At 50.9% G+C, this 19073-nt stretch overlaps 1 protein-coding gene across 1 annotated transcript in view; it reads left to right on the top strand.

The window, feature by feature from the left end:
* Window positions 1-15720, top strand: part of ZNF618 (zinc finger protein 618) — a 110571-nt gene extending 94851 nt beyond the window's left edge. Inside the window, exons 14-15 of the mRNA XM_027896888.1 lie at window positions 5066-5167; window positions 6640-15720. Of these exons, the coding sequence (XP_027752689.1) occupies window positions 5066-5167; window positions 6640-8153 (1616 nt within the window). The 3' untranslated portion in view covers window positions 8154-15720. The remainder of the gene's footprint in view (window positions 1-5065; window positions 5168-6639) is intronic.
* Window positions 15721-19073: the final 3353 nt, after the last annotated feature.

Genomic DNA, 19073 nt, shown 5'->3' with positions numbered 1-19073 from the left:
AGAGCACCTAGGCTCAGGGTACATCCTAAATATTGCTCCTTTCCATAGGAAGAGAAGGATTGTGCCATGCTAGCACAGAGCACATCACACTACTCGTGCCCTTTATCCAAAGGTATCTGGAGAATCCTCGGTGCATAAGCTCCTACAGCAGCTTAAATCCCTCCTCCTCCTCCCAAAGAGGTAGTTCTCATGGCAGCAAACAAACCAAAAACACTTGCAGGGCATCAGAGCCTTTGTCCACACAAGTCCTGTCCTATGCTTGTGTCTCCTGGAGTTCTGCAAAGGACTGAAATTCTCAGAAGAAGAATTTGCCATTTCAGCAGTTGTGTTCATTTCCCTCGCAGCTTCCTACAAAAGAAAATCCTGAGGAGTCATTCCAGTACTTTGTTTCTAAGTCACTGTTTTTGGTTTCTGTCTTGATACATAAAAGATGATTTTAAAATTTCAAAGCCAGAGCTCTTTCAAAGACATCATTCAGCACATTCAAAATGCAGAAACGGGAGATTTTTTTATATTGGCAGATTTTTTTTCTTTTTTTTTCTCTTCAATAAAAATTCAGGGGAACTAACACAGGTTTAAAAACTAGTAAATGCCCTTTGGCAGACCTGTGGTCTCCAACAAACAGCTGCTCTGTTGAGATGCAGATTTGATGCAGGCCCTGAGGAGAGTGGCAAGGGGGGACAAAGGGTTTGAGAAAAAGAGTATTTTTCATTCTGTAACAATAATTCTAATGAAAGTTCTTTCTTGTTCTGTGGTTTAGCTTGAGTTCTAATTTTAATACTGTTCCTTGAGTTCTCCATCCACGAGATTCCTCTATCCAATTCAGTTCCTGTTGGCAAATGGTAATGCAGGCTTTGGGTGTTGTTCAGCAGCTGATTTATTTATCATCTGTATAATGCTACAAAGAGACTTTTAGAGTGATTTGTCTGGAGAAGGTGTGAGTTTTGGTTTCTGTGAGAGCATGAGCTGGTTCCTGTGCAGTGGTGGGACCCTGTGTCACCCTGAGCAGTGGAATGCCACTCAGGGCTGCTGTCACTCTGTGGTGGTGGAGTCTGTCCTTGCTAGTTCTCCATGGCAGTTTCTGCTGCCTCCACACGGTGTCCTGACCATCCTGTTCCTTGCTCTGGGCTCTGGCACTGAAATGCAGCATTTTGAGTTTCAGCTGCTGGTGGCACTGAGTAGAGGAGCTGCAGAGGAGAGACCAAGCTGAGGAGTCCAGGGGGAGAATGGCAGCTCACAGGCAGGGTGTGAGCTGTTGGAAATTTTAATTCGGTGCTGCTGGCAGCTTCTTCCTTCTCACTTCTTTACAACTGACCCATGGGGAGGGCTCCAAGGAGGGTGGTGAGGCCCTGGCACAGGTTGCCCAGAGAAGCTGTGGCTGCCCCATCCCTGGAAGTGTCCAAGGCCAGGTTGGACGGGACTTAGAGCAGCCTGGGCTGGTGGAAGGTGTCCCTGTCCATGGCAGGGGGTGGAACTGGATAATCTTAAAGGTCCCTTCCAACCTAGCCCAGTCTGTTGTTCTGTGATTGGTCACCTGGGTTGCTTTGGACACAGGACGGGGCTGGAGGGATGAGGTGTGTCTGTGATCTGACTGCTGTGCAGTTGTATCCTGCAGAGCTGTATGAATGGGTAAATCCCTTCTCCCCACAGGAGCACATGTGCTCCCCTTCTCCCCAGCTCAGGATTACTCTTGTTAAACTATTTTCTCATCTCTCCCTGCTCTGTTTGCAAGTCCCTGTCTTCTGCTTGGCTGCTTCTTCCCGAGTGTCTCACCAGGGCAGTGACAGTGAGCCTGTCCCTGTCTTCTTCGAGTGGCTGTCCCTTTAGGAGCTCTCCCATGTGAAAGCCACTGTCCCCTCTTGTGGCATCTCTATGAGTGGTGCTTGGCAGCCCTGTGCTCACAGCTCTGCCTCTGGAGGGACAGCAGCCTTTCCCCCTCATGGGCAGCCGGGGCAGTGGGTGTGGGTCGTGCTGCTGTGGGATGAGGGCAAAGCAAAGTGAAGACACGTGAAAACTACGTCCAGTGTTGATGGGTGTCCAGCTCTGGGTGCTGTACATGAGCAGAGGACAGTGGGGACCACACAGGGCTGGAGTTACTCTGGCAGAGTTTGTTGCCTTCTACTCTGACAGGAGGTTGGAACCAGGCAGGGGGTTGTCTCTTCCCCCAGGTAACTTGAGGACGTGGTTTAGTGTAGTGGTGAACATGGTGGTGGTGCTGGGTTGATGTTTGGGTTTGATGACCTTAAAGGTCTTTTCCAATCTAAACAATTCCATGATTCTGTGATTGTGTTATTTCCATACTCAAGAGCAGGTTGGCCCAACATCTCTGAAGTCTGGGAGTGCAGGGACCTTGCAGGGGTCAGCAGGACTGGTGGCTCAGGATCCACGGCCTGGGGACACTGACACAGGGGCAGTTTAGCCCAGTCCATGTGCCTGGCTCAAGGAATATTTCGTTATGGGGGTGAAGGGATACAAGAAACCTGTATGGGTCAAATACTCCCTCAGTTAATAGGTTCAGGAGCCCAGTTTGGCTTGTCATGTGTGATGCAAAGGGCTGATCTCTTCCAACTGACTGTGCTGCCTCCCCTGAGCCCCTCATGAGGGGCTGAGGCCAGGAACGTGCTGCTGGCCTCCAGGAGAAAACCAGGGACAGAGAGTCATTCCCAGGGCTGAGTGTGGAGGCTGCAAGGTAATAAGGAGAGATTATAGCTCCATAAAGCAGCTACGCAGTGAGGAGAAGCAATTAGAATGTAAATTGGGTGCTGAAAGGCAGAAATAGAACAGCAGAACACCAGGCAGAGGAATTTGTTCTGTAATTACGCTGTACAATATACAGCTTTGACTCCCTTTAGAGTACTTTGTTCAGGTCGAGTGCTGCCACAGAATGCCCTTCCACAATCTAGGCCTGAGAAAGAAAAGGACGACTCGGCTGAACCTGGATTAAAGGATTGGAGGCATGAAGAGAAATTAAAGAACCATGATCTGTGTAGTTCACAGACTGCCTGATAAGGAAGATGAGGCTGAAATGCACAAATCTCATTAATGCCATGCTGAATGCCAGCAGATATTTGTATATAATAAATCCCCTATTATTAGGGAATAGATAAAAAAGTTATGGTGAGGAAATACAGAGGGTTTCTACCTCTGCCCATCCTCACCGAGACAAGGAAGGCCTGAACCATGAAGTTACCTACCAAAGTTAGCAGGCAATGTCCAGCATTTTTCTTTGCCCACCCATAGATGCTTGGATTTGAGGACACTGGTGACATTAGCTCAAGAGCAATTAGTCTGGGCAGATGCTGGGGGAAAGGTGGTGTGTCATGCTGGTCACTGGAGCACCTCCTGCTCTTCTTGTCTCTTCCACACCTGCAAACACCAACCTGTGGCTGCAGCCTGAGCATGGCAGTGCTCCCCAGGTACCCACCATGGCCAGGGAATTCCCTGGGCACACACAGACCTCGAGGCAGCCCCAGAGTCTAGCCTGGTCCTGTCATGTCCTGGATTGCTCTTAGGTATTGATCCAGCCTGTGCCAGCGCAGTGCCAGCCCCTCTGGTGGCTGTGCAGCCTGCGGCTGTTGATGTGCAGGTCTGTGAGTGTCAGAGCCGCACAGAGGAGAGCACTGGAGCTCCATCGCATCACTGCTGGTCTCCCTTCTCTGCCAGGTCAGTGGCACACATGGAGAAGAGCAGCTTTGCCCTCTCCCTAGTGTGCTGATGGACAGAGCAGCCTGGCTGCAGAGCTGTGTGTGCTCCAGGCCCTGCTCGAGCTCGTGCTGTGCTGGCCAGAGCAGGGGCAGAGTGACTGCACTGAGTGCTGGTGTGTCCAGACCAGCCTGGACCCCTTTGTAATCAGTGCAGAATCAGTGACTCCAGGTGAGTTCACACCAGTGGATCTTACAGAACAAGAGGATCTAGTTCTGCCTGGGGGAATGAGCTGCACTTGTGAGTCTTGTTTGCACCACTGAGTGTAAAAGGCTGCTTTGAAGGGAGGTGTGTCTAACAGGTGGCCAAAATTAGGTGAGACAAGTCCAGCTGTGGTGAGCAAAGGACCTGTTCTATTTTCTTTGTGTTTAATTCCATCCTTCTCTTCAGCCTGGTCATCAGTCTCTCCATCTTCCTGCTGCTTCTTCCACCTCATTTCTTTGTGCACTTCAGTGTTGCTTCACAGCCTGTCTCAGATCACCATTTCATATTGAAGCACACTAAGAACTAGAAAATTTCCTCTAGAGGGTGAGGAGAGGCTCTTGGGGCACAGGAAAGGAAAGAACATGGATATAATACACAATTTACTGATCTTGCCTGTGTTTCCTTGAAAGATCCCACCAGACTGACAGCCAAAGCATTTGGCCCAGTTCCTTCCACAGAAATGGGAACAGAAACACAAAGACTCTGGGGGCAGTCGGTGTCTTTGCAGCCATGGGTGGGATATCTTTGGTCCCACTCCAGACTCAGTTATTTGGCTTTGTGGCTGCAGTCTGAGGCAGCAGGGAGGAGCCCCAGAGGAGACTGGCCCACTCTCTTCAGGGTAGGAAACCAGATATAAAGATTGTAATGAGACCCTTAGATCCAGAGGAGTTGAGCACAGCTTGAAAAACCCAGTGCTTCACAGGAGAGAAAAGGGCAGCTGCCTGCCGTGCAGGAAGAGGCAGTAAAGGGAGATGGATCAATGTCTGTTTTACCTCCTGTCATCTCAGAAGCAAGAAAATTAAACAAGTCAGGCTGCACAGGGAACTTCCATTCCTCCTAGGATGCAGCTTCAGCTCATCAGAAGGCATTTCCCAAGGTGTGCTGATGGCATCAGTGTCCCTGATGCACAGAAAAAGCCATTGCAGCTGCATTTGGGGAGGTGGCAGCTTGTGAGTCTGAAGACAGTGTCAAGGTTTCTGAGGGTGCTGTACCAGCTCACTGAAAACTGCCTAAGAACTACAGAGAGTGTAGTAGCTTGTTGTCACCTTAGTTAAGGGAACCCTGAGTAACTGCTGAGCAGATGGATAGTTTCCCCTTCTTTGTGCTTTAGGCATCATCATCTTGTGCTTCTAACCCTCGCCTGTCTCTTGCCCCACAGCTGACAATGAGAACAACATTGCCTCCAGCCAGCCCAGGTCACCTCTGCCTGTGGTTGAAGAGAAGTGGAAACCACAGCTCCAAAGAAATAATGCCAACAACAGTACGTAGCACCTTCACTCCTCATCCTGGGCTCACCTGTCCCCTTCCAGCAGTGACTCAGAGGGGGTGCAGCAGTCATGGCCACTGCAAAAGGCCCTTGTCCTCACTAAGCTGCACTCGATTTCATCCATAATTTCTGTCCTACCTGGCAGAGCAGAGCACCCCTTCCTGTTAGGAGAGCACTCGTGTGCAAAAAGAACTCTGGGAGGTGGTTGGAAAGGTTTGTGAGGAAGAGGCGTTTGGGAACTCCTGGAAGAAATTAACTTCTGATCCGAGGTCAGATTTCCCAGCCTGGAGTTAAAAAACTAATCCAGTCATCCTGGTGTGACATAGGCCTAACAAAGCTGCTGTCTGGCTTTGTCCCCAGCTCCTCCCATGAGCTTGTTCTTCCCCGTGGGAAAAGGGAAGATACAGCCCAGGGAAATCAGTTCCAAAGCACTTGAGCTGAGCAGCCAGGGGAAAGGGGGATACAAAACTGTGGTGCTTCTTTTGTTCTAGTGTGGCCAAAAATGACATTCATATTGTCTGAAATCAGGGTTGGTAGAGATCAGGGAAGAAATGGGAACTTGGGCTTCAGCACTGTTTGAGATGGTGGAAAATGTTGGATGCTTCAGAGGAGCAACTGCTCTTAAAATAACTGTCTCAAAGAAGAGAACCAACTCACAGCAATGGAAAGATGTTCTCTGGAGCCAGGCTGGGAGAGCTGGGGGGGTTCACCTGGAGAAGAGAAGGCTCCAGGGAGACTGCAGAGCCCCTTCCATGGCCTAAAGGGGCTCCAGGAGAGCTGGAGAAGGATTTTGGACAAGGGATGGAGGGACAGGGCAAGGGGGAATGGCTTCCCACTGCCAGAGGGCAGGGTTAGATGGGATATTGGGAAGGAATTGTTCCCTGTGAGGGTGGGCAGGCCCTGGCACAGGTTGCCCAGAGAAGCTGTGGCTGGCCCATCCCTGAAAGTGTCCAAGGCCAGGTTGGACGGGGCTTGGAGCAACCTGGGCTGGTGGAAGGTGTCCCTGCCCAGGGCAGGGGAGTGGAATGAGTTGGACTTAAGGTCTTTTCCAACCCAAACCATTCTGGGATTCTAGGATTCTATGTCCGTTTTTCCATCTGGGCTAAGCTGTGACCATCAGCCTGTAGACATGGATAGCAAATATGGGTATAACTTACCTAGGCAGTTTCTCAGTGAACAGCAAGAGATGCCATCAAGTGAGGCACTGGATTGGAAGTAGTGTGTGCTCTGTCTGTCCCCCACCAGGGACACTGTGCAGGTAAGCATCTTGCTGCTCTGAGCAAGAGCAGGACCTGTCCCTGGAGGTTCCTTGTCCAGAAACCTTGGGGGGAAAAAATCCAGGGTTGGAGGTGTCTCTTCCATCATCTGGGCATGTTTCACCTCTTTGGGGTCTCTGAGGATGGTTTGATGAGATCCTCCTCTCCCGTAGCAGAGAAGCAATGCTCACTGCTTGTGTTTCCCTGCAGCGTCCGCCAGTGGCTCCATGGGGAACAGCGCGATCCCGGAGAAGGAGCGGCAGAACATCGCCGAGAGGCTGCTGCGGGTGATGTGCACTGACCTCGGGGTGCTGAGCGTGGTGAGCGGCAAGGAGTTCATCAAGCTGGCACAGACCCTGGTGGACAGCGGGGCTCGCTACGGTGCCTTCTCTGTCACCGAGATCCTGGGCAATTTCAACACCCTGGCTCTGAAGCATTTGCCTCGGATGTACAACCAGGTGAAGGTGAAGGTCACCTGCGCCCTGGGCAGCAACGCCTGCCTGGGCATCGGGGTCACCTGCCACTCGCAGAGCGTCGGCCCCGACTCCTGCTACATCCTGACCGCTTACCAGGTGGAGGGCAACCACATCAAGAGTTACGTCCTGGGAATTAAGGGTGTAGACATTCGAGACAATGGTGATTTTATCCACCACTGGGTGCAGAACGTGCTGTCGGAGTTTGTCATGTCGGAGATCAGGACGGTGTATGTCACGGACTGCAAAGTCAACTCCTCGGCGTTCTCCAAGGCGGGCATGTGCCTGCGCTGCTCGGCCTGTGCCTTGAACTCGGTGGTGCAGAGTGTGCTCAACAAGAGAACGCTGCAGGCTCGCAATATGCACGAGGTGATCGAGCTCCTGAATGTCTGCGAAGATCTGGCGGGGTCCACGGGCCTCTCGAAGGAGACCTTTGGCTCCCTGGAAGAGACCTCCCCCCCACCCTGCTGGAACTCGGTCACCGACTCCCTCCTGCTCGTCCACGAGCGCTACGAGCAGATATGCGAGTTCTACAGCAGGGCCAAGAAAATGAACCTCATCCAAAACCTGAACAAGCACCTGCTCAGCAACCTGGCAGCCATCCTGGCTCCGGTGAAACAGGCCGTGATCGAGCTGAGCAACGAGAGCCGACCCACCCTGCAGCTGGTCCTGCCCACCTACGTCAAACTGGAGAAACTGTTCACTTCCAAAGCTAACGATGCTGGCGTGGTCAGCAAACTCTGCCACCTCTTCTTGGAGGCGCTGAAGGAGAACTTCAAAGTTCACTCGGCACACAAGGTAGCCATGATCTTAGACCCTCAGCAGAAGCTGCGGCCCGTCCCGCCGTACCAGCACGAAGAGATCATTGGCAAGGTCTGTGAGTTGATCAATGAGGTGAAAGAGTCCTGGGCAGAAGAAACAGAATTTGAACCTTCAACCAAGAAGCCTCGTGCAGCAGGGGAAGCCACAGCAGCTCAGGAAGAAGATTGGTTCGGGAAAAATGAAGTCTATGATTATTTGCAAGAACCTCTCTTCCAGGCCACCCCTGACCTGTTTCAGTACTGGTCGTGTGTTACCCAAAAGCATACAAAACTAGCCAAGCTGGCCTTTTGGCTCTTAGCAGTGCCTGCTGTGGGTGCCAGGAGCGAATGTGTAAATATGTGTGAGCAGGCTCTCTTGATCAAAAGGAGACGGCTACTCAGTCCAGAAGACATGAACAAACTCATGTTTTTGAAGTCCAACATGCTTTAAGACTGTCTGTTAATTAAAACAAAACTTTATAACACTGTTCCAAACAAAGAAAAAAGAATTTTAAGTTCTAAACACTGTGGACCTCATTATGAATGCCCCTGGAAACCAAGTGCTTTTTTATATATATATAAAAATATAAATATATATAAAATTAAGTTTGAAAGGAAAGCTGAGCACGGGAGAGAGACAGCCCTCTGCCAGGAACGTGCTCCTTTCCATAGATAGTGTGTGGACTTGACAGACTTTCTAATGTTTTCAAGTGGGCAGACGAATGGGAGGCTGATGTTCTAAAGTCTTCAGGCAGCTGAGATCTAAAGTGACTTGAAGTTTCTTTTGTTTCTCCTCCACCCCACCTTTCCTCTTGTCCCCTGGGCCATCTTGCCATGGATAATCAGACTCCATTGAACAGACCAGTTCTGCACTGGACTTTGCTCCTTTGAATAACTGTACACCTTGAGGGCACTTGGCTGAGGCCTTCCTGGCACCTGGTGCACCTTTCAGGGCAGCTGTGTTCTGCCATCACTGGGACCTTCAGAAATCAGGGAAGGGAGACTTGAAGGTTTTTGGGATTTAATTTTATTTTCATTTTTATCCTTTCCATATTCATTTTTTTCCAAAAACACAAAAGTTACTCTTCTGTCTCCACTCCCAGTTTTAACATGGTAGCCAGGGATTATGAGTTTGATTTTGAACTAAGAGAAATGGTTCATGGCAGAAAATGTCTGTAGTTGTTAAGTTTCTTGGCTTTATTTTTCTACAGCAGAACTTCTTTTCTGAGCTCCCGGTGTTAATTAGCTTTTCTGTGCATTTTGTGCATCAGGCATTCTCAGACTTGTTCTACAGTAGCCCATTTGCAATTAAATAGTATCCTTATGGGAACCACAGCAGTTGTTCATATGGAAAAGCCTAAAAACCAGGAAAAGTTAGTGGTGACAGCTGTGGGCCACCAGTGAGCTTGTCAGGTCTGCCAGAGAACCCTTGTACCTGAACTTTTTTGTTTAAAAGTGTCTCAGTTCCACACAAACCAACCTTCCCAAGGCCAAGGACAAACCAAGGTGTATGATTTTTCAGGGGAACAAAGCTCATCAGTTTTGTCAAACTGGGGTTTGAAGGAAGCTTAGAGAAGTGCATGGGCTCAAAGATCCTTCTGAATGTAAGTGCTCCTGATTGAGTGCAAAGAATATCTTCCCATTTTTATTTGGAATGGTTTCCTCTAGTGGCACGAATGTCTTTTTGATACCTACAGTGCATTACACTACTTGTTCTGTTACTGACTCGTTCTGGCTGGGAAGGCCACAGGCCCTGAAACATTCCCATGTCCTGGCTCACCCCAAATGCAATTGGAGATGATCAGAACCCAGAGCCATCTCGGTCACTCTGCTGTCCCCCAGGGCCAGTGCTCTGTGGTGTTTCCTGCCCACAGGCACAGCTCCTGCATCTCTGTCAGGTTTGGTGCCTCTTGGACAATTCCCAGCCTCTCGTGCCAAACTGTTTGTTTTTCACCACTGGGACTGACATCCCGGAGGATAACGGAAGCCAGTTGTGATTTTTTCAGTAGTGTCTCCTGCTTCCAGGAGCTGCAGTCCCAGTGGCACAGGAGGGTCAGGAGGAGGGACTGGCTCAGCTGGAGCCCCTCAGCAGCACGAGGTGTTTGCCGGTGGCTGACAATGCAGGAGGAAGACTGGGGGGCCCTCTTTGACGTGCTGCTGTTGACCAGAAGCTAAACCAAGATCCCACCTGCCCATCTCTGGCTGTAAGAGAAGTTGCACGTTCCAAGACATGAGAAATAGCAAACCAAATCTCTCAGGCTTTGTGTGCAGATGCCTTGAACCTCTCAGGCACTGACACCTGCACTGGCATGGGACTCAGGGGCACAGTTTGGGTGCTGGAACCTTCCCCAGCCCAGGCTCACTGAGGATAGCTCTTGGCACCCAGCTGTCTTCCACTGGCTTGAGTCTGGGTTGACCTCTTGGCACTGTTACTGGCATCAGGGCAAAAACAGGTGTCTCCCAAATGTTAAGTCTTGCCTATGGACATCACACAGCCTGCCACCCCACTGCCAGCTGCTCGTGAAGAGGACCCGCCAAGGCAAAGGCACTTGGGCATCTGTTTTCCCTGGCAGTGGCCGATGGAGGTGTTGGTTATAGGGCCACCTTTTCTTCTTGCTGGTTTTCTTTTCTCCTTTACAACTCCTGCCTGCCCAGCCACCAGCTGGGCCTGTGGTAACACAGCTCTCTGCACTTGCATGGCAGGAGAAGCCTGTTTGAGACAAAAATGAAGTGTCAAACAGAAGCCCTGAGTGAGATTTGTGCCAGTGACAGTGAGTTGTGTGAGCTGCTGGGCCCACAGGTCCCCAACAGCAAGAAAACTTGGCTAGAGGATGATTCCAAAGCAGGATTAGCTTTGGAGGCACAGAGTGTGTACCACACAGCTCAGCTGATGGCACAAGGACCAGGATTTGTAGTTGTTTCTCCTTTTTGTGTGGTTCGTCAGAGACCCTGAGAGCTCCCAGGTTCTTTGATGCTCAGGGGAATGTGCAAAGTCCTTGCATTCCTTTGGGAAGGCAGTTCCAACCCCCAGCCCTCCTTTGGAAGGGGCAGATGGATGACTTCAGTGGGATTTGCCAGTTGGGGCTCGTTGTGCTGCCTGTCTGTGAGGCCTTGAGGGTGGGAAGCAGACAAGGCAGAGTTAGCAGAGGTGTGGAGCCCTGGCACTGAGAACTGGGTAAATGGCAGTCCCCAGCACGTGGAGCAGGACTGTGGCTGCACAGCCACCCTGACCTCCCAGCCTGTCTCTCCTTTCCCTCCTCACACTGTGGTTTTGGCACCAGGTCTGGAGTTTTCTTGCTGTGCTGACCAAAGAGAGGGATGGACTGGCCCTCTCCCCCATCCCAATAACTGTCCCCTCCAAGGCTGTAGTTGCACTAATGATGGATGTTAAGCAAACATGCCTGATGTTGGGTAGATGCGATTCTCCCAAAGACTAAAAATCTCAACTTAGCTGAAAAAGCAAGATAAAACCCAAGGCCTGAATTGGGGCAATCTCCTCCAGAACTCAGACTAAGAAGCTGCAGCTTCTCATAACTCCTGAGCATGGTTACTGGGTGTTCAGCTCAGAGGAGCTGTTCATGCTCTGTCTGCTCCCAGGCTCCCTTCTGTCTGGTACTGGACTTAATGAAAAGCAGAGAAATACATCTGTAGCACAGGTGTTCACCCTAAATGCCAAGCTTTGGCTCCTGTTCCTCCTTCCATCTTCAAGGCTTGGATTTGCATTCTAGGGAGCAAAAATACCTTACCAAGGCCTGAGTTCTGGCAGCTCTTCTTCACCAGGTTGCTCCAACACAAACTGTTCTGTCCCTGCTCTGGGATGCCTCGGGGTGTGGAGCAGCACGTGCTGCAGGGAGCACTTCCCATCCTGCGCTGGCAGGCTGCAGAGGAGAGACTGAGTTTGGCCAGAGATTCCCTCTTTGAGCTGGGAGAAGTCCCCAGAATTGGGATCATCCTCTGGTAGATCATGTTGGGAATTTGCCTTCTGCTTCTTGGTTTCCTTTACTCACACCTGAGGAATGTGTTGGGATATGGAAATGGGAGGTGTGTCCTCCAGGCATTCTCACCTGTTCCTGCTGCTGACTCTGGGCCTGACCTTGCAGACTTCTCTTTCTGACTTCCAGGTTGGCTTTGGGAGGGTTCTGACCTTCAGGCTGGGGGACAAGCACCAGCAGATGACTGGTCAGAGTGAAGGGCCTTCAGGTCCTGTCTGAAGATCCTTGTTACTAGAAAACAGTGAGATACAGAGGCAGAGCTCTTCAGGAGGTTGTTTCTGTGTGAGTGCAGCAGCCAGAGAGCCAGGGAGGACATGGAGCCCAGATTTGTCTCCTGGTCTGTCCCCTCCTCATGTCTCCAGGAGCAGTAGCTGTGGTCTGACCTGCAGGATAGGCTTGGTGTCTCCCACCCGGGTGGGGTTCAGGTGGAAGTGAACTTTCCTTTCTGTCCAATCTCTCTGTCTGTGCTGAGGGTGTATTTGAAGTAGTGAATCTGGAAAACTTCCTGTGAAAGCCAACAGTGGGGCTCAGGTTTTGTCTAATTCAGTTCTTCGTTCATTGCTGTTTAAACCCGTTTAACCTTGAGCTAAACTGGTTTAAGCATCCACACAAACCACCTGCACTGGTTTATCTGCGCTTGCTGGGCAGAGAACACGTCCAGCAGCAGCTCAGGGAGTCATGACCTTTCTGTGAATTTTGCAAATGAATTTGCAGCAGATGCTCTCAAAGCTTGGGAATGACTGAAAACAGCAGGGAGACACTTCTGGGAATGGCTTGAGCTCTAGAGATGAGCTCAGCTGGTGCTAACAATGCCAAGGTCATAGGTTTGATCCCCATACAGAACATTCACTTAAGAGTTTGACTCGATGATTCTGGTGGGTTGGTTCTGACTCAGAACATTCTGTGACTCTGAATAGTGGTGTAGGAGTTCACAGTGTTCAGTGAGGTGGCTCAGGGGGTAGGATGGTTTTTCTCCAGGTGTCTGCAGTGACCCAGATTATCATGGGAAGAAATTACCACAACTGTTTGTGTTGGTGGCTGAGTCTGCTCAGCTTCACCCAGTGTGAGGGGCCGGTTCCACCCTGGAACCTGCAGCAGCCCATGGTGGACACAGGAGCAGGGACTGAGACATCCTGCTGCTCTAGGAGCACCAAGTTACTGATGAATCAAACAACACTAAAAGAGCAGGGCTGGGAGTGCTGCTCTGTGCCAAGGAAAGGCTTGGATCTCTCATGGCACCTCTCTGGCTGAGGGAGAGGCGAGGAGCTCCTGGGAGCATTCCCACAGGACGGGACTAGTTGTGCCCTATGGAGTAGTTAGGAATAAAGGGATAAAAATAAAAAGACACAAAAGGCAGATTCTGGGAAGCCTCTTCAGGGAGGAGAAATCTGTTCACCTGGGAGGAGTTTCCTAGGGGAATGCTTTTTGAGCTTTGCCGTTGAAGGCAAGGCTGCACTGCTCCTGGAGTTCACTCCATGGGGCACGAGGCTGCTCTGGGCCTTGCTGAGAGAAAAGGGACTGGATGTAGGGGTGGGAAAAGCCAGTCCTGCCCAGAAGACCCAGGAGGGTTCACAGAGCATCTTCCTCCCCATCCTCCCACTCCTCAGCGGCACCAAACCCTTCCCAGCACTCCAATGTATCCATCAGCCAGGTTCCAACAAGGGGGGAGTTGGCAGAGGGGAAAACACCAAGTCGAGGAGCAAATGTCTTGTCAGCCCTTACACTGCTGAGGTGGAGAATCGGGCTGGGGGACAGTGTTCCATGTTTTGCTGCTTCTGCTGTGCATTTTCTGTGCTACACCGCGGGCTTGAATCCGTGGGATCCACTGGGAACGCCCAGAGCCCTCGGCTGAGCCCCCGTGTCCCATATCAGGTATCTCTGAAGCTGTCACTGTAGCAATAAGATCTCCTTGTTGCTGGTGCGTGGGACCTGTCCCCGTGCCACAGGTCACCATCTTCCTGGGGCTTCTGGAAGTGTCACTGAGCAAACAGTAAAGCCCAGCCCAGCTCTGCTGGAGCAGCCCTCAGGCCTGGGGGAGAGTCTGCCTACGCTAGGCCAGAAATGGTGAACCAATGACAGTGGGTTGCCCTGAAGTTTAATTTTATCTACTGAATGTTTGTGTGATTTCTGTTTCATTTCAGTTCTAGTTTGGCTGGTTGGTTGTGTTTTTACTCCTGCTGTTACAGAGTCCTTTGTTTATAACTCGAGGGAAGAGTTTTGCTCACACAGACAATGGTGTATCCATAGACCCTTGGGGTTTCCTCATCCGTAGGCAGCTGAGTTGGAATTTTTTAGAATATCTTCTGAAACGAGGCTCTAAATGGTTCATTGATGCACAACATCAGCCAGTGACTGGCAGGATTAGGTTGGCAGGATTTTCTCCTCCTGTCGCTGTGGCATCACTGACAGTGGGACCCGGGCGAGCAGCGCAGCCTTAACGATGGGTGTATTTTAGGGTGGAGTTGATGAGCACAGGCACGTCCAACCCTTGCTTTTTACAACCAAAGTTCCTTAAAAAGACACTTCCAACCTCATCAGCCTTGAATCCTTGTTCCCATCTCTTGGGGGTTCTGGTGGTGGTCTCTGCAGTGTCTGTGCATAGGGTGGGATTTTTTTTTCCAGTGGGCTGGGGGTTGGGAGGAGGGAATGTTTTCCCCTTGCTGTCTATGGAGAAGGACCTTTCCACTCAAGGAAGGAGGCATGTATTCTGGAAGGAGCAACAGTCTGTTTTCCATGGTCCCTTTGAAACTTAGGGGGACTTTATTATTTTCTTTAATTCTTTAAAAGGAAAACTGGTAGTGGATGAGCTGAACCCTTGGTGGCAGGTGACAGGTCCAGGAGGAGCACACACCACCCAGGCCGTGAGGACTGTGGTCCACGCCGTAGCCAGACAGTGTCATGGTGACAACCCCAGCCGTGGGAGATCCCTGCTTGCAGCCAGGCTGAGAGGAGAAGCTGTTCCTCGCCCGTACGTCCGTTTTCCCAAACCTCCTCTGGGGGGGCCGAATTCTTGTGGTTTCATCAAGCAAAGATTAATTTCTCCTGTCCCTCCTGCCCTCCCTCCCTCAGTAACTCGTGTGCATTTCCCTCCTTTCTGTAGATGCAGATGTTCTAGGCAATACCACAGACGCGCCCGTGGCCCCGCCCGCGAGCGCACTCATGTCATCTTAAAAAATACAAAAAAAAAATATACAAAAAATATACAAAAAATATCTTTTTTAGGCCAGAGTTTTCTACAGGTATTAATGAATATTTTTCTTAATCCTTATAAGTTTTATGTGTTTAATATTTCTTAATACCGGTAGCATTAATTTATACTTTTGTAGCAACACAATATTTTTATAAACCGCCACCGCTGGCTTTGTCTTCATAACGGGAAACGTGCGGGCAGCTGGCCCCGCGCTGTACCATGTACTGTATTTAAAAGGTTATCTAATGTCACACTTGCTGTGTTAATAAACAAAACAAAACCTGTTTGAAGTCTCATGTATTGTTGGTGTGGATCAAATGACTCACTAGAGAGCAATATTGCACGGGGTTGAGTTGCTGATTTTCATTGTGATATGCGAACGCTTGAGGCCAACTCAAGCTCTGAGGTTGTTTTTTGTTTTTTTTCTTTTTAGGATTTTGTTTTGGTTTTGGTTTGGTTTTTTTTTTTTTGTTTTTTTTTTACAGCTAAATGAATTCAGTGCTGTTTGAAACTTAGACTGACGTCAAATGAAAAGGATTATTATAGAAAAAAAAATCAAGGTGTTTAAATGTTGCTGTTTTTACAAGTCTGTTGCTGTCTGAATGGAAATATTCCATGAGAGAGGAGGAATAGTTCCACTTAGCTTCCAAAGGGGCCGAGCGCTCCAGGCCAGAGCTCGGTTATTTGGAAATACCTTAGAGACATGTTTCTGCAACATTCTTTTCAGAGTTGATGCCAAGGCAGAAGACAAACTGTAACTGTAAGAAAGCATCCGTTGCTTGAGGATTTTCATGTCAGTGTTGTATTTATGGTTTTACAATAAAACAACCTTTAGGAAAAACAAAAGTGTCTGGGCTTTTCTATTTTTCAGGCACGTGCTTGGGACATTCCCCAGGGCTGATGTCCTGCTGTGAGCAGGGAGAACATGGAAGTGACCTGGATCCCAGCAGTGGTCTCTGGGGGATCTCACAGAATCCTGTAATGGTTTGGGTGGGAAGGGACCTGAAAGATCATTTCATTCCCCATCCTCCTGCCATGGGCAGGGACACCTTCCACCAGCCCAGGTTGCTCCAAGCCCCGTCCAACCTGGCCTGGGACACTTCCAGGGATCCAGGGGCAGCCACAGCTTCTCTGGGCAACCTGTGCCAGGGCCTGCCCACCCTCACAGGGAACAATTTCTCCCCAACAACCCCTCTAACCCTGCCTTGTGGCAGTGGGAAGCCAAATGAACTTGGCATCCAGAGAACTCCACACTGGGCACCACATGCCCGAGGCACCCAGAGCATTGCCCGGAGCGTCCCTTCAGTCCCCACGAGCTGCTCCTCCCTCCCTGAGGAGAGGTGGGTTTGTAGCAGGAAGGGCCCTGAACCCAGAGGGCAGCTGAGGGTGGTCTGGGGGCTGCAGTGGTTGTTGGTGTTCACGGCCCCATGCAGGGTCAGCTCAGCTGGGTTTCCTCTGCTGAAGCTGCTCCAGCTGGTGCTGGTCAGCCTGGGCTCGCAGGGCCAGAGGTTTTCACCGGCAGATCCACCTCAGGGCTTGATTTCACTCCAGGGGAACAGGGGCACTGGCCGGACACTGGCTGGGCAGAGCAGCCTCCCTCCTCCCTAGGACAGGGCCCTTGGCAACTGTTTGTTTGTAGTGGGAGCCAAAATGGGCACAGAAATCTGGGCTCAGGCCATGACTGGCTTAACCTGCACCAGGATGTCCCAGGGGGTCCCAGAGATGTGCTGATGAGTGGGACACTGCTGGTTCTGTGTGCAGGGACTCACTGATGCTCTCTGGAGCTCCAGGACCCACCTCCAAACAAACCGGAGACCACCAGGAATTGTCCCAAGTGGAACAAGTACATAGACCGGGATTCAAAGGAGGCAGCCAGGCCTTAACACTGGAAAATCCGTTGTCCATCACCCTTCATGTGTCCTTTCCTTTGACCTGTTTTGATGTTCTCTGGGGTTTTTTTAACCTTGCACCCACCACCCTGCAAAAAGCAAGCAAAAAAAACCCAAAACAAAACAAAACAACTTTGCTACAGAATTGGGAAATTTGCAGTGAATTTCTTAGTTGGGAAAAAACAAAACCCAAAGACATGGAGTGACGATGGGTCTGGCCATTGGATAAACTCTTGGTCAAGTGTGAAGATAAGCCAAAATAATAAATACAACTATCAGTTTATAATGTAAGAATGGCTGTGGCTTTGCAACAGGTTTACAAAGGCATTTTAGGAAACAGTCAGAAGAGGTGCCCTCAGGTCCTGCCAGACAGGGGTTGGGATTTGTTTGAAAATCTACATATGTGAAGTGGATAATGTAAAGCCAGGATGCCCAGCAGAATGGAGGATAGTTCTCCTTGGCACACCAGTGGCTCCTGGCACTCAATTATCCTTATTGCTAGAGACCTTTAAAAGGATAAAAACAATTGCTAATGGGACTGTAAGAGGCTTAAGCTAATCCTGCTGTGTTTCCCAATTCTCTGCTTTCTGCCCTGACAGGACACAACTGCTTTAGCTTTAGCAGTAAAGGAACTGCTACCTCCGAATTCAGGCTCTGCTGGAGGTATCCCCCAGTTTCCTTTCATCTCAGAGGGACTGATGGATCTTACAAAGCTGGCTGAACTCACCAGCTCCAATCTGAGCCTCAGCAATTTCCCTGCCTTGGAGTTTTGTTCATCCCGAGATCCCCTGTGTGGGGAACAGAGAGAGGAGCAGGGAACAGCAGCCCAGGTGTGGCAAGAGCTCTGTACCAGTGTGTGTTTGTGGCTGGGGGTGTGGGAGTGCCCCTGGGCCCCCATAAGTTTAGGTGAACCTCATGTCATGTAACACCTCAGTTCTTTTAGTTTGCTCTTGGTGCTTTTCCATCTCCCATCACTGCAGGGCAGCTGCTCCCTGAGGAATGGGGTGCTGGGAGCTGAGGGGGGTCTGTGGCAGCCCTGTAGGGGTGGGACAGGGTGGAGGTCCAGCTGGGAAGTCAGGCTGTGGTCAGGGCCCAGGCCAGCCAGGGGTCCAGCACCGCTCAGGGCAGGGCTGAAATGAACTCCTGGGCCTTGGGCAGGGAGAGGAGGAAGCACCCCAGGTGGGGCTGGTCAGGACCACCAAGACATAACAAATCTCTCAGGCCCCTGAGAGCTGTTAAACTGGACAAATCCTCCTTCTCCAAGCTCCTGCTCTCTTGGGAAGTTCCTTGCTGGAGATTCCCTGTGGCTCCTGAAGCAGGAGAGCACGGGCCAGCTGCAGGACCCCTTCTCCTGGCAAGAGCACCCCCAAAACGGTGAAGAACAACAAACTGTGAACATGAGGTCAGTTTTAAAAGACATTTAATAGCAAAGTATTGGCAGTGCAATGGGCAGATGTGGCTGGTGGTGGCACAGCTGGCACAGGGTACCCAGGGTGCTCCTGGGGTGGGCAGTGAGCTCTGCATGGACAGGGGGCTGCCCTGGCAAGGTCCTGCTCTGGAATAGTGCAGCAGGAGGAATCAGAAGCCCCAGCAAAGTACAGCATTCACAAGGACAGTGCCTGGGAATGGGAGCCACCAGCCTGGGAAAGCTCCTGGATTTGGGCATTTGCTCCTGCTGTCCCTTGGCACAGAGGAACTGCCAGAGCCCTGCTGGTGACCCAGGGCAGCTCTGCCAGGGGGGATTTCAGGCTTCCCCAGGGAAAGCAGCCAGGCAGAATTCAGCCCTTCAATACAGCACATGTAGCCCCAAGCACAGGAGGATCTAGGGCAGCTCTTATGAGGTTTGCAGCCCACAGAAGAGCTGGAACCCATCCCAGCCAAGGTGATGCTGCAGAAGCATCAGCAGGACTGGCTGGGAGAGGCCACTCTGGGCAATAAAAGGCCACATGGAAACAGAACTGTTCAAAATGATTGCAGCAGTCAGAGACAAGGACACTTCAAGGGCAGCTCTACCAATCTGAGGAGACTGGGGAGAGACTTCACAGGGTTTGCAGCTTCCTCACCAGGGGCAGTGGAGGGGCAGCGGAGGGGCAGCTCCAACCTCTGCTCTGTGTGAGCAGGGACAGCCCCCAGGGAATGGCTGGAGCTGTGTCAGGGCAGGCTCAGGGTGGATCTCAGGGAAAGGTTCTTCCCCCAGAGGGTGGTTGGCACTGAACAGGCTCCCCAGGGCAGTGGGCACAGCCCCAAGGCTGCCAGAGCTCCAGGAGGGTTTGGACAACGCTCTGAGGGACAGGGTGGGA

Source organism: Empidonax traillii, unplaced genomic scaffold (assembly GCF_003031625.1).
Source record: "Empidonax traillii isolate 1590-97213 ecotype Southwest subspecies unplaced genomic scaffold, ASM303162v1 scaffold520:size1094406, whole genome shotgun sequence".
Classification (NCBI taxonomy): Eukaryota; Metazoa; Chordata; class Aves; order Passeriformes; family Tyrannidae; genus Empidonax; species Empidonax traillii.
Note: the sequence above shows the minus strand (reverse complement) of the source record. Positions and strands in the feature narration are given on the sequence as shown.